General features: G+C 40.3%; 1 protein-coding gene across 1 annotated transcript in view; it reads left to right on the top strand.

The window, feature by feature from the left end:
* Positions 1–6,785, top strand: part of LOC124613568 (inhibitory POU protein-like) — a 470,716-nt gene extending 463,931 nt beyond the window's left edge. The window contains exon 7 of the mRNA XM_047142283.1: positions 1,794–6,785. Coding sequence (XP_046998239.1) covers positions 1,794–2,273 — 480 coding nt within the window. The 3' untranslated portion in view covers positions 2,274–6,785. The remainder of the gene's footprint in view (positions 1–1,793) is intronic.
* The last annotated feature ends 9,287 nt before the right edge of the window (positions 6,786–16,072 follow it).

The raw sequence follows: 16,072 nt of genomic DNA, 5'->3' as shown, positions 1-16,072 counted from the left end.
TTTTAGAATGATCCTCGAACATCTTGTACAGTCCCTAACAGACCACAAACTCAGAACCTTTCCTTTCGTGGGAAAAGCTCTGATAAATGGAACTGCCGATAAGAGCACTGTCCTCGAAAACTCGCCGCCCTAACGGGCTTCGGAAAGCCCAACGGTACTGACCGACCGCCGTGACATCCTCAACCGACAGGCGTCAGTAGATGCGGTTACGTATGGGCCTATGGTCAGCACTCCGCTCTCCCGGCCGTTGTCAGCTTTTGTGACCTGAACCGCTGCTACACAGCTGCTCAATCGGCCTCACAAGGGCTGCGTGCATCCCGCTTGCTAACAGCTCTCTGCAAAACCGGACGGTCACCCACATTAGCCCTAGTCGAGCCCAACAGTGCAAAGTTTGGTGGTCCGACGGGAACGGGTGTCACCACTTCGGCAACGGCGATATCATTGAAGTCGAGAAACAAGGTGTCGTAAGAAAGTTCTAAATATACATCTACATCTACATCCGTACTCCGCAAGCCACCTGACGGTGTGTGGCGGAGGGTACCTTGAGTACCTCTATCGGTTCTCCATTCTATTCCAGTCTTGTATTGTTCGTGGAAAGAAAGATTGTCGGTATGCCTCTGTGTGGGTTCTAATCTCTCAGTTTTTATCCTCATAGTCTCTTCGCGAGATAGAGCGGGGGAGCAATATACTGCTTGACTCCTCGGTGAAGGTATGTTCTCGAAACTTCAACAAAAGCCCGTGCTGAGCTACTGAGCGTCTCTCCTGCAGAGCCTTCCACTGGAGTTTATCTATCATCTCCGTAACGCTTTCGCGTTTACTAAATGATCCTGTAACGAAACGCGCTGCTCTCCGTTGGATCTTCTCTATCTCTTCTATCAATCCTATCTTGGCACATACTCATCTAATGCATATTGTACGATGGTTTTGGACTTTGTCCACTGATACTCAACACTGTACTTGAGATAAAACTTTTGTGTTGAGGCGTCAAGTAGTCTGAAATCTGCTTTTTGTCACTTTTGCTAAACAGAAAAATCTTCCTACCTTTTTTAATATTTCCATTTACGGCTGAAATCATCGATGCAGTAACCGCTTTACGATCGCTGATTCCCTGTTCTGCGTTAACTGTTTAAAATAGTTCGGGTCTGTTTGTCACCAGAAGGTCCAATAAGTTATCGCCACCAGTCGGTTCTCTGTTTAACTACTCAAGGTAGTTTTCAGATAATGCACTTAAAAAAGTTTCACTGGATTCTTTGTCCCTGCCACCAGTTATAAACGTTTGAGTCTCCCAGTCTACATCCGGAAAATTAAAATCTCCACCCAGAACTATAACATGGTCGAGAAATTACTCGAAATAGTTCCCAAATTTTCCTTCAGGTGCTCTGCCACAACAGCCGCTGAGTCAGGGGGCCTATATAGACATCCAATTACCATGTTTGAGCCTGCTTTAACCGTGACCTTCACCCAAATTATTCCACATTTCGGATCTCCGTCAATTTCTTTCGATACTATTGCACTTCTTATCGCTGTAAACATGCCTCCCCCTTCACTGTCCAGCCTGTCTCTGCGGTATACATTCCAATCTGAGTTTAGAATTTCATTGCTGTTTACATCTGGTTTTAGCCAACTTTCCGTCCCTAGTACTATGTGGGCATTGTGACCGGTCCCAAACAGAGTTTTCAGCTGCCACCATTACGTTTTAGCCTACAGAGAATTTACTGTAACTGGGAACCAATGCTGGGTCAAAATATTCGCCTGTGAAGCAGAGACTGAGCAGCGACGTCCGGCTGTTGCAGGACCCGCGCGAGCTGGAGGCGTTCGCGGAGCGCTTCAAGCAGCGGCGCATCAAGCTGGGCGTGACGCAGGCGGACGTGGGCAAGGCGCTGGCCAACCTCAAGCTGCCGGGCGTGGGCGCGCTGTCGCAGTCCACCATCTGCCGCTTCGAGTCGCTCACGCTGTCGCACAACAACATGATCGCGCTCAAGCCCATCCTGCAGGCGTGGCTGGAGGAGGCGGAGGCGCAGGCCAAGAACAAGCGCCGGGACCCGGACGCGCCGTCCGTGCTGCCGGCGGGCGAGAAGAAGCGCAAGCGAACGTCGATCGCGGCGCCCGAGAAGCGCTCGCTCGAGGCCTACTTCGCGGTCCAGCCGCGGCCCTCGGGCGAGAAGATCGCCGCCATCGCCGAGAAGCTCGACCTCAAGAAGAACGTGGTGCGCGTGTGGTTCTGCAACCAGCGCCAGAAGCAGAAGCGCATGAAGTTCGCGGCGCAGCACTGACAAGTGGCCGGAGGGGGGGCGCTCGCCCCTCCCTCCACCCCACACTGCATCTGAGCGCCTCGGCCCTCCCACCACACTCCAAAGTGCCAAACATTTCACTCCCCGCGTCGACTGGGACTACGTACACCTACTCGCACGCGGAGGCTTCACTCGCACACGAAGACTTTCTCCCCGTCGAAAAGACGACTCACCACTCACGTTCTGTGTTATTTACTCGTTTCAAAATTAAATTACTCCACACCCGGGGGTGACGCACCTGTCTGCCTACTTATGTGTCTACCGCAAATAGCCTTGCATATACTGTCATTCGTAATCACATCGACGACTGAGTAATGTAGTGCAGAGCACAAGACACCGGATCTATCGAGGTGGCGCAGTGGTTAAGACACTGTTCTTCTGGAAGGTGGCAGTCCAATCCTTATACAACAATCCCGGTTCGGTTTGGAAATGACGTCATGAAACACCATTACCCGGTGTTAAAACATATTCTTCAACTAAAGACCCACCTTAGCTTCGCACAGTTAACATGAATTATCTACGACCGTAGGACTTCTGTGCCATAGCAATGAGTTTGTTCACAAGACACTGCATGCAGTTATTATTAAAAATCAGTGTACAAAATTATATTACCGAATTTTAACTCGCAATTCTAGTACATTTTAAACGATTTAAGAATGAGATCGAAATGTGATATAAATAAGTTTAAGTGAATGCTCCGTATTTGCCATCTTTGCAAAAGAAATGCGACTGTTACTTCCCGACCTGTTTTAACTGGCTGAGTCTCATTCTAGTTCCCCATTTGCCTCGGTATCCGAAATTCTTCCATGAATCCAACCGCGGTTTGCACTTTTTTACCGAAAAGTTCAAAGAAGTTCATGATTTAAATTTTATGATGGTTAGCATCCTGTATCCAATATCATCGCCGGAGTTCGATAAGTCATTTATTACGGAAAGTATCGGTCATTATACAGGGAGTATCAAAAAGAATCATCCGATTTGACATGGCATTCCTGAAACTAATAAACATATACAATGAATTTTGTTTTCTGATTAACGGGGAACTTAAAAAGTTTTTTTCATACCTTTTGAAAGGTGTTCAATACGCCACCTTCAGATGCAGGGGATATGTCAATGAAGTATTCAAACTGTTCCCACACTGCAGCTTCCATAGCTGCTGTTATGCGATTTCTCAGCTCATTCATTGTTGTTGGTTAACGGAGGCACATAAATAGTCTTTTATAAACCACCACAAGAAATAATCACATACAGTGAGGTCCGGTGACATTGGAGGCTGAATCATTTGCTCCACTGCGACCGATGCATCGTTCAGTAATCCTTTGATATGAAAACTCCCGACCCATCGTTCTGTAATCCTTTGATTTGAAAATTCCCGCACTCTCATATGCCAGTGCGGCGGTCCCCCATCCTGTTGGTAAATGAAGTCGTTCGAATCAGTATCCAACCGTGGGAAAAGAAAGTTCTGAAGCACATCGATAACAGTTATTTTTGACTCGCACTGCGCGAAACGTAGAAAACAAAACGATTTCTGTTGTGCCGAAACCATTTTTACTAGAACTGAAGTGAACGCACACTGCTGCTACCTAGCGGGAACCATGTAAAACTCGAGAGATGGCTCTTTCCAACAGTACGTTTTTCAAGCACATATTTCAAATAACATAGCAGTTATGATTTTTTTTTAATCGGATGATTCTTTTTGATACACCCTATATTACCTCAGGAACCTTCTTATAACTCACCAGGAAAATCGCGAACAACTCGTTTTAAACCGATACCTTCTGAAGGAGAGGCATGTATGTCTTACCACTGCGCCAACTCGTCCCTCGCATGTATGTTACTTCATTTATTCATTTATACTGGACCTTACTTTTAACACTGCGAAGGGATGGGTGGTTTTAACACCGTAAATAAGGCAGTTATATCGTTCAGAATTTTCTGACCTTTCTTAATATTACATAAATGAATTAAAATTATTATGGATCACCAAAAATTTAAACCAAATACACACCACTGTTCAACAACGTCAATTCACAGATGTAGCATAAATTGAGGAAACCTGACAGAAGCTATATGCAAGGGCATGACTGCGGTAGGCGCATAATTGTATGAAATCGTTTTATCATCGTAACACTACACAAGCATCCTACTGTACCTCGGAACAGATCTCACTGCTAATCTCACGAACACATGCGTTTCATATTCCCACGATTTCTGTTGTCAAGCTTCTCGTTTGTGAAACACAGTGGACGTCAGTTGCCTGTGGTACAAAACTGAAATTCTTACTTGAAAATGGACTCAATTTTACTTCAGTGCTATGAAACTTAAACAGAGCTCTCATCTTTGCATTATTCAGGAGGAAACTCAAAATTTGTGATACACTGTACGTAAAGCGCTGAAAAATATCTGCTTGCTGTAAAGCTAACTCTCTTTTTTTCTGCAGAGAAGGATTTATCAGACTTTTTACACAAAACAAACTTCTGCACGTTTTCAAGTTCAAAGACGTTCGAAGTCGTATAGTGAATACTAGAATTTTTCCACTTCTGCTTTAGGACATGTTGAGAGTTGCCATAAGGCGGTTTGAGACGTTTACGACGTGCGCTCGAACTTGAGACGGAAGTGTCCGCACGTTGGACAGCTGCGAATGACTGGAGTGCTGCGCTCGACGGGCGCCTCGCCTTGCCAGTGAGTGGACTGCGGCGGAAAGTGAATGGTGCAGCGAGAGAACTGTGATTCGTGGGGGCTCGCAGGAGCCCCAGTCTTTGTGCAATATTACCCAGACAATGGGACTGTTGAAACACACCCAGCAGATGCTGTGTACATATCAGTTATACTTAAGGTTACCAGCGACACATGCCTAAGTATGTTAGCATAGCTTTCATAGTGATCTCGGAGCAAATTGTTTGTTTATTTATTAATTTATTTATTTTGCTAGCGTTTGTAGCAGAGCAGCTGGCCGCGAGAGAACCGTGAGTGCGTACAAATTTTGTGTCTGTGTCTGTATGAAAGATGATGTTACGAATTAGGCGACATGCAGAGTATCCACAAAATATGCAGATGGGACTATTACTTCTGTGATAATATTTATTAGTCACGTTGTTGGCACTAGAGTTGCGGTGTAGGTTACAAGCCGAAACTGAAACACAGTCCTCGTCAATCTGTGCTTGACTGGACACTGTGGACTGAGGTACAAATAAAAGCAATAAATAAAATTTAGACTTAGATACCTTTCGAAGCAGTGCTAAGTGACCTACGTCTCAACAACGTATATATGCAATTTAGTAAACTATTCTTGCCATTAGCACAACTTCATTCAAGTTTTCCCTTACAGAGAAACATATTCAGCGGAAGGAATAGTCATACGAAACCAATTCACAACCTTGACATTATTCTTTGCCATTGTTCTAACTGTTGAGATTTCGCGTGGGCAATACAATGTCGTATTTTTATAAAAATTATAAAACGCAATCGTTTGTCAGTTATTCATTTTTTCTCATGTTTTTGGAACCAATGAACGACCAACACAAAATACGCTCACAATAACCTTGTTCCTTCATTTTACAATTACAATACGCAATTGTTATAATTAATGGCCAAACGCTGAGATTGTTTATGAACTGTGGGTTGTTTATCAACTCTTGAAACATATTTATGACATATATCTAGTCATTTGCTTTAAACTTAATTCATTATGTTTGATATTAATGTACACAGTATTGTGACTTGTATTGAGTACTCGAAGAAGATGTAACATTATTTTCATGTTATGATACAAAGATTTTTTATTCTAATGTTTCTTACAAAGTAAATATTTTTAAAGAGCTTTAATTACCACTGCATATTCTAGAATTGTAACGTAACTCTTATTTCTTTTTATTATCACTACCGCTGTGCTGCATGGAATGAACGGATATTTTGTGGATACATCTGTATTCAAATTGTTGCAGTTATAGACCCATATAAGCTCAAATAAATTTCAGGAGTCGCAGAAAAGTAAATATGTACATAGTTTATATATACATATATAATAAAGAGCTATCCCGAATTTTGTGTTTTGCATCTTCTCCATGCATTCGGACAAATGTGCTACTACAGGGTAAAAGTTCATATCATTTCAAGAAGAGTATAAAGCGCCTATCTCAGGACGAATGTGTCGCCTTTGTCGTAAGCCCGCACTTTTCTGTAAGCCAGGAGTGAGTGACGGCGTTCGCCAACTTCAACATATCATTGTAAGCGCCGGCGGGGCGCTGTTGTGTAGATATTACCGAACTCTTTACATAGAAACGACTGCTGTCACACGGACCTCCTGCTGTGTCGGGCAGTCACGTGGGTACTTCATATATAAAGTAATAGGCTCGTTTTTATACGTAGTTTCCATGAAGCCTTACCGTAAAGTATTGTAGAGTCTGTTTCCATCACAAAAAGCCATTTTCTTTCAATGTCATGTTCTAAGACAGAAAATTCATTCAATGAAAATAAAGTCTTGGTGTTAACATATCAAACTGTTCAGTGTGGCACTGTGATTTATTTTGTTTCTCGACGTCCAGTCCCTTTTTCCTCTGCACGTTCGCCTGAATCTAACTACAGGGATTTCAAGAGGCTGATTTCCGCTGAACTGATAAACAGCTGCCAGCAGGTGATGTTCAAGGCTGGTGCATGAAATGGGGGTACGACGACCCCCCACAATATCGGACTGTGACCGGCCGGAAAGTTGCATAGTAGTGTAAGTATACCAGTTCGGTCACAACCGAATGCCGCAGCAGATTACCATTCCTTCGCGCCTTGACAGTCATTTAGATAAGAAGCTGAAGAGTTGAAAACAGGCTGTCTGCGTATTCAAAACAGCGAGAACTGATCACGTGACTCGTGATGGTATATCCACTACAAATGACACAGCTGAGAACGAAAAACATGTTCATCTATGGTATTTGGCGCAGTGTAGTTTAGTGTGTTAATTCGAGAGTCTAGTATCCTTTTAAGACAGTTTATTGCCTAGAACATTAGCTTTGTTACATAGATAACCATTTTCAGCCAGTTCTGTGGCTTTCATTGGATTTGTAAAGGTTTACAACGAAATGTTGGTCAATGCATCTCATCCAAACAAAAAATGTCGTAATACAATTAAGCAGAATATATTACCTATACGGTAATATCAATGTTGTGAAATAACTAATCGCATTCTCGTGTACAACACGTAAAAAATACAATAATTTACGGGACTGATCCGAAGTCACGATGTGTACATTAACACAATCAAGGAACTTGCAACATATTAGACTTTGTATCGGGCACTGAGCACTCTCACATAGGGAAAAAAGTATGACACGGAATCCCACGTGTATCGTAATCTTTCACTTACTAAGATAATAACGATAAGTAATATAACTCGCCATCCTGCATGACATGGGAACCAGTTGAAGTTATTCCGCTGACAGAAGTAGGCATACTAACTGCCGCAGATCATTTAGACCTTACGTCGCAGACATTGTCACCAGGTAGCAGTACATTATCAAACATCTAACATGTGAAGTTACTCCTCTGAATATTTCGTTATAAATAAAATAAAATTCATGAGTTACCTAAAATCTGTTAGTAACCATTAGACTATGTAGTCTGTAGCAAAAATGTACGGCACAAACTGCAGGACACATTCCTCACACGTAGGCGAAGAAATTATGTTATATGAACATGGGTCTGGGAACGCTTTGTTTCCATGTTACGACTCATTCTCTGTAATTCGTTGATTATGGAAAACACACAAGAACGCCGACCGCGGTGGTCTCGCGGTTCTAGGCGCTCAGTCCGGAACCGCGCGACTGCTACGGTCGCAGGTTCGAATCCTGCCTCGGGCATGGATGTGTGTGATGTCCTTAGGTTAGTTAGGTTTAAGTAGTTCTAAGTTCTAGGGGACTGATGACCACAGATGTTAAGTCCCATAGTGCTCAGAGCCATTCATTCACACACAAGAACAGAATGTTAGAATCATGTGGAACATGCACTCTCGATGATGTCTGGTTACGTTGTGTACCGCCAGTGTTTTGTTTTACGTGTACCTGTTGCTTTGCGACCTACATCGTTGCTTGTTAACATCAACTGTTCTGACGACCAGTACGTCCGAGGAAAGCTTACTGGTTACTAAGTATAGTTAATCACAGATTTGCCTCGTGCAATGGCAGAGTACACAAATACAGAGATGGCAGATGCCCATTTGATGTATGGATTAGCTCACGGCAATGACGCTCGCGCTAAATGACAGATTCGGTGACAGATGTATAGGTAGAGATCGACCAATTTCCAGGCCTTCACGCTCTCCGGACGTAAGCCCATTGGATTCTTGTTTGTGGAGATCGCTTGAGTCTCCGTGCCCGTATTGTGGAAGGATGAGAAACCTTGCTCAATACTCCAGAAATACATCAGCGCTGCGGAGTTTCACTACAGTGGTGGGCTGATGTATGTCTCAATGCTCAAGAAGAGCATATTGAACCTCTCCTGCGAGAAAGAGTTGCAAGCGGTATGCTGGTGAGTTGTGTTCGTGTGTGTTCCCCATGATTATTGTGCCTACAAGTGAATAACGTGTCCTGCAATTCGTGTCGTACATTTTTGTTACATCCTTTATGTCATACATAATAATATATAATAGAACATATTGGAACTGGTTACACGCCCTTAAATACTTAAAACGTAAGCTGTCTCCTCTCGGAGACTCAAACTCGTTTATCAAAATTTGTTTTGAGGAAAACGCCAGAAAAGATGCATGACACCTACTACGTTCCCAAATATATTTCTAAAGCACCTTTCTCTACCGGTCATATGTTGGAACGAACTACATCAAGAAAATAATAAATAGTACTCCTACCTGTAGTATTTGACTGCGTCTCATGTACATGTTCTGTGCATGTTCTGTTCATGAATCGTAATGTAGTAGTTGTCAAAGGTTCCCATCCATTTAATTACCGAATGTCAGGCTGTTTATATGGACTTATTGCAGTGGTACTATTCTGTCTCATGGCGTTTTCATGTAACCAGTTTAATAAAACCACCCTGAATATATTACCTTAAAGATCTGGGCAGATTATATTTTTTAACACATTATGTGGATATCAGGTTGTTTATAAACATTTTTTACACGGGTGCTACTCTGTTAATGGCGTTTTTCACAAAAAGGGAATTTTGAATAACGAACTTAAATCTCTTACCTTAAATATCTGAGTAGCTTATGTTTTAAGTATTTAACAGCAGGAGGACCGGCGTTAGCGAACTACATAGAAGGACCACTACAGCTCATTTGGACCGGTGAAGTTTTTCCCCTTTGTTTTCAGTTTTACTTCTTAAGTTACTTCACTACGGTGTCTTTATAGGTCAGTAGTGCATTATGCTTATCCTGCAAATGTGTTACGCTTAAAAATTTCTGTAGAAGGTATGTATAATTACATAACAGAGATCGAAGTAAAGAATACACTGTAAATATAAAATCAATTGAAATTAAATTTGCAAATGCAAATAAACATATAATTATACAATAACATTTTATCTGTTTAACTTGTACTCAATAAAAACCCACCCCAATCAGGTCATAAAAATACATTCAGTAAAAAAATAAAGAAAAATGGACACAAAATTCTGTACCAATAACGAGAAAATAACGTTTTTCCAACTATGACTTCTTTTCAATCAGAGTCACCATCTTTGTCAAAATAAATTGCACACACGTAGTGAACACGTCTAGCACTTGGACCACATACGAATTTCTTGCACTGCACACACAGATCTTTAGTTTTGTTCGACCTTTTGCATCCTCCTATCTGGCAGGTCTACCTTGGCGGTACCTTACGAATTTCAGTCGTCGCAATGAATGTATGAACAGATCCTTTCCCTTACATACACAGTGGATAGATCTTCTACTAATCTGAAAAGAAATGTTCACTGGCACACTTTTTCTCCTGTTCTCACTCTGTAAAGGATCCAGATGTTGACTCCAGCATGGCCTAAAAACACGTGCATAGACCATCTGCGGCAGCCAAACTTGACAATGTACAGACATCTGGTCCACAACATCAATTGCAAATTTAATGGAATTGTAGAAGCTCACAGTTTCAGGGAGTTTCTTCTGTGTTTGTTCGTTCAGTGCAACTGACTGGTGCATTGTGTTCAATAGAAGAACATTTTTCTTGGTCTTACCCTGATAACAAGTAATTGTTGGGTCAATAGGTTTGCATAAAATAGTATTATACAAAGATCCGGCAGTAGAATTCACTGATGGATTAACTGTAAAGAAATTCTCACATGTTACATTTCTTCCTTTGGAAGTGTAAGGTTGCATGATACGAGTGACAACATACTCTGCAACAGGTATGTTAGTAGATCTTTCACTTTGCTTACTCAAGTGAGGAAATCCATTCTACTGCAAGCCAGAGCATCAAACCAAATTTGTCTGGTTTATTACTCATGTACTTTATTTAGCGGCACCGAGCCTTGCATCGATATAGCTGCTCATCTGCGGTTATAAATAAAGTTGGTTTATAGTTCTGGATACTGTTAGCTACAAGTAAATTCCAGACTGGGGTAGCTGCTGCGAAGCCATCAGTCTTGAGTCTTTCGGCCCAAGTATGTTTCGTCATCAGATCTTAAAAATCGCGTGACTTCTATGAACTTATTTCTCCCCATAGGGTGAGATAAACTTGCTGGCCATCGCACTTGAGACCACAATTTCACGGGGAAATTATTTCCTCTATACACTCCACTACATACATTATAGCTATGGCAGCTTCTAATTGTGCAATGTCAAGTACCTAAATATCATCCTAGAGAAGTTCTCGTTCTCAAATTTCTGTAAATTTTTTTATGTTTTGTACAATATTATTGCCTATCGTCACTCGCCATTCACTCAAGTAACTAACTGCTACTGTAAGTTTCTTAGCGTTGCATGTTGGCCCAAGAGTTTATACCAACACGTTGTGATGCCCTAATCTTTCAGGTGCTCGCCCTGGTGCAATTCGAGTCCACCATGTTCCGTCGGCTACAGTCTCTGCCCTTCCATCTTCCGGATGCTGAGATGGATGCGATTTTTTCCATTTTCTTACTCGACTGCGAGTAGGAATTTGTTGTGCCACTGGAATCGAGCATGGAAGCACTAGGTTTTCGTATGTTGTTGTACAAGTTCTGAAAATTCATCTTCTGATTCTGATGATTGACCTTGTTCTGTTTCGTGGGGCTGATATTCAGCGTCGTCTTTATAATCTTTGTCATCTTTACCATTCAACTCACCACATTCAAACTATCTTCTCCTACAGAATCTTCTTCTGGTAAACTATTCACGTAATTCAGTAATTCTTCATACGATGAAAACAATTTCGCGCCATAGTAATGAGGAGGAGCGCTAAACTTCTGCAGAGCGCAACAGCTTGTTGACAGAGAGCAGCAACTTAAGTACGTCCACTATTCCACTAACTGAAGTGAAATGTAAAGAGAGAGAGGAAACAAGATCATAACAATCAAACAGAATAAGCTAGGCGGATAAAAAAAAGTCCTTTGTTGAGCCTTTACAGATTTGAAACGTAAAAAGTATCTCAACGGACAGAGTGACAGGCTGAGACCCTTTAAGGTAAAAATGTTTATAATTCGTTCCGTTTTTGAAACAAACGTTAGTCTTTTACAGAAACTATAAACCACCAAGGTACATTAAAATTCTTGGAAAACAAGTAGTAGTAGTAGCTTTATTCATCTGTAGATCTCTTTTTACAAGAATATAGGACATGTCAAAGTATTTACAAGTTTAGATCAATTTAAAATAAGCTAATTCGTATACACACATATTTACAGACTTCTAGTTAGAGACAATCATTAGATTTAGCCCTGGTATACAATACTTTTTTTACAAATAACTTATTAAATAATGTAATGCCACACTGTTCACTCACATATCACTATCAGTCGTTGCACACACATTGTTTCATAAAACTTCGCCCACTACTCTCTCTCTCTCTCTCTCTCTCTCTCACACACACACACACACACACACACACACACACTGGTTATCTCTGGGTCATTTTCTGTAACGCAACTTCCCATTTGCTATCCTGAAAAACTGAGTCAGCATCCCTCCATAATGATTGAGATGTTGAGGTCAGAAAGCGGAAGAGGTGTTAGTATAATGCTATCCATAATTTGGGAATAAATATTTCTAGCAAGGAAAAAAGAAGGAAAAAAGCCATAAAGTGATGGTGTTACATGGAATGTTGGATGTTTTATAGTCGTTACTGTTATTATTTGTTTGTATAACATTTTTTTTATCAAATCCCTACTCTGTTTCATCTAAGTAATCCTTCAACATGTAAAATGTCTTGCATAAAAGGTGCTCTTTAACTGCCTTTTTAAATAAGTGTATTTGCAATTAATTTAGTCTCTTTTGGTAATTTATTGCACAGTTTTATTCCTTGATAGAAAATGCTGCTTTGAGTTTTATGTTTAGTTTTTCTTGGTAAATGTAAGTTGAGTCTATCTCTCGTTGCATGGTCATGGACAGAGCTGTTTGTGCAGTATTTACGAATGTTATTAAAAGGCAAATGTCCCGACTTCGAGTCTCGGTCCGGCACACAGTTTTAATCTGCCAGGAAGTTTTATACCAGCGCACACTCCTCTGCAAAGTGAACATCTCATTCTGGACGAATATTGTTTTTCATGTTTACAACTGACTGGTAAATGTATTCAAATGGAGCCGTTAAAATCCCAAGTGTTTTGAACAGATCTTTACAATGAGCTCGACTATTATTTTTGGTTATTATTCGTATGGCTCTTTTCTGGAGTTTGAAAACTGTGTTCATATTTTGTGTATTTGTTCCCCAAAAAAGAATGCCATAGCTAAAAATTGAGTGTTGTTGTTGTTGTAGTCTTCAATCCTGAGACTGGTTTGATGCAGCTCTCCAAGCTACTCTATCATGTGCAAGTTTCTTCATCTCCCAGTACTTACTGCAACCTACATCTTTCTGAATATGCTTAGTGCATTCACCTCTTGGCCTCCCTCTACGAGTTTTTCCCTCCACGCTGCTCTCCAATGCCAAATTTGTGATCCCCTGATGCCTCAGAACATGTCTTACCAACTGGTCCCTTCTTGTTATCAAGTTGTGCCACAAACTCCTCTTCTCCCCAATTCTATTCAGTACCTCCTCATTAGTTATGTGATCTACCCATCTAATCTTCAGTATTCTTCTGTAGCACCACATTTTGAAAGCTTCTATTCTCTTCTTGTCCAAACTATTTATCGTCCATGTTTCACTACCATACATGGCTACACTCCATACAAATACTTTCAGAAACGACTTCCTGTCACTTCAATCTATACTCGATGTTAACAAGTTTCTCTTCTTCAAATACGGTTTCCTTGCCATTGCCAGTCTACATTTTATATCCTCTCCACTTCGACCATCATCAGTTATTTTGCTCCCCAAATAGCAAAACTCCTTTACTACTTTAAGTGTCTCATTTCCTAATCTAATTGAGTGTACATATGAATAATATACAACTAAAAGACACTGCATGTTACACACTGATGGTAGGATTCTAACGGCATAACATGCTGATGACATTCTGTTTGCAAGTAGCTTTGGGTGTTCACACCACTTCAACTGAGAATCAATATTCATTCCTAGAAATTTTTCATTTGCTACACAGTCTATAGAGGTACCATCTACATTTAATTTAACATTGTCATCTTTCCTCTTCAAACTAAATTTTATGGCCTCAGTTTTCTTTATGTTCAATGTCACTTTATTGCTTATTGACCAGTCATAAACTTCCTTGAGAGTTTCATTTGCTTTCTCGGCAAGGAGTTATCTTGTTTTCTCAGTGACTGCAATATTGCTGTCATCAGTGAAGAAACTTTTTTTACCATGAGTAACACTACTGGGAAAGTCATTGATGTATTTCAGGAAGAGTATTGGTCCTAATATGCTAACTTACAGAACCTCTACATTAATCTATTTTGATGCTGATAAGTGTGTAATTAAATGTTTGGATCTATTTGAAGTATGTGTTAACTCTACTCTTTGTACCCTACCTGTTAGGTATGATCGAAACCAGTTATCCCTCTTATTCCTAATACTACTAATTTATTTAATAGAATCTTGTGATCGACTGTAGAAAACGCCTTAGAAATATCCAAAAATATGCCTATGAAACTCTCATCTTTATCAAGAGCATCAAGTACAACTTTCGTGAATTCTACTATAGCTGACTCCGTATTTTTGCCACTTTGGAAACCAAATTGTGATTCGCTTAAGAGATTGTATTTATTCAGATAATTCATTAATCTGTCTTTCATAATTGCTTCTATAATTTTTGAGAATGCTGACAGCAGGGAAATGGGCTGGTTATTTCTCGGTCTTCTGCATTATCTTTCTTAAGCAAAGTTACAACTCTTGCCTGTTTTAACTGCTCTGGAAATGTCCTTGATGTGAAGGATTCATTTGTTATATTTGTTAAGGGGCCTTGTATAATCCCTGTGCATTGTTTCAGAGCACACATTTGTACTTCATCTAAGCCTACTGATATTTTATTTTTTAGATTTTGAACAATTTTATTGACTTCACTCTCTCTGGTTGGAAGTAACATCATTGCATTTAGGGCAACATTATTTACAGGTGTTATATTTGTTTTGGGGAATTTTTGCTGCAACTTCTTTGCAATACTTGAAACATACTCTTTACATAGTTTGCTAAGTGTTGTGAATCATTTATTACCTTATGCCCCTCCCTAAGCAGTATGTTATTCTACGTTTGTTTGCCTCTCCCCATTTCCTTTTTCATAATATCCCAGACTGCTTTGCTTTTATTTATTGCATTATATATTATTTTGTCATTAAATGACTTTCTTGCAGCAGTGAGCACCTTCCTATAGATCTTTTTGTATCTATGATAAAAATTTAAGAATTCTGGATCATTGCTAATCTTTTCCATGGAACTGAGGTGTTTAAGTGTTTCGGAGAACTTCTTAATACCTGCTGTTATCCACCTGTTTTGTGAGATATTGATACAGAGATGCATACTTTTGGAAACGCCTTTTCAAAGTCCAATTTAAACCTTTTGGAGAATTTAGAGAATTTCATATTCACATTGGTTTCCTTATACACTTCATCCCAGCTTTGTATTTCTAGTTCTTTTGAAAACTCTTTTATTTTGATTTCTTATAGTTGTCGTTTGTAGGCTTGTAGTTTAGGGAATGATTCGATGCCTGATTTTACTGTTGTTATTTGACAGAGATGGTCTGATAGTCCGAGATCTTTTACAGCTACATCAAATTTTTCCCTGTCCATATTTGTGGCCACATGGTCAATTACTGATCAGTCATTTGGTAACCGTTGTTGCATTATTGGCCAACAGAGACATGCTAAAACTCTGGAGGATGTTTATCAAGGTGCTGCTGGATTCATTTACGATATTAGTGTTGATATTAATGTCCCCACACGGAATTATGTTGACCTTTGTACTTGAGACTTTATCTAGAACTTCTGTTAATTTATTGAAAAAAGTGTCCACGCTACCACCGGGAGATACATACACACACAAAATGATTAATCTATTGGTGATATCAAGCCATGTTAATTCAACAGCTGATATTTCAAAGTGTTTATCTTCACTTACTGTACTGAGGTCATGTCTTGATTTGAACTGTTCCTTTTCTGATATAAATGTATGATTCCCCACCCCTTGAAGTAGTAGACCCTTAAGTTAAAACGCACGCTATTTATTAAATGTAAGACAACGCTCACCAATGAAATTAATTGGTATGGT

The sequence above is a fragment of the Schistocerca americana genome, chromosome 4 (assembly GCF_021461395.2).
Source record: "Schistocerca americana isolate TAMUIC-IGC-003095 chromosome 4, iqSchAmer2.1, whole genome shotgun sequence".
Lineage (NCBI taxonomy): Eukaryota > Metazoa > Arthropoda > Insecta > Orthoptera > Acrididae > Schistocerca > Schistocerca americana.
The sequence above is the reverse complement of the archived record's forward strand: the minus strand, read 5'-3'. Positions and strand labels throughout refer to the sequence as shown.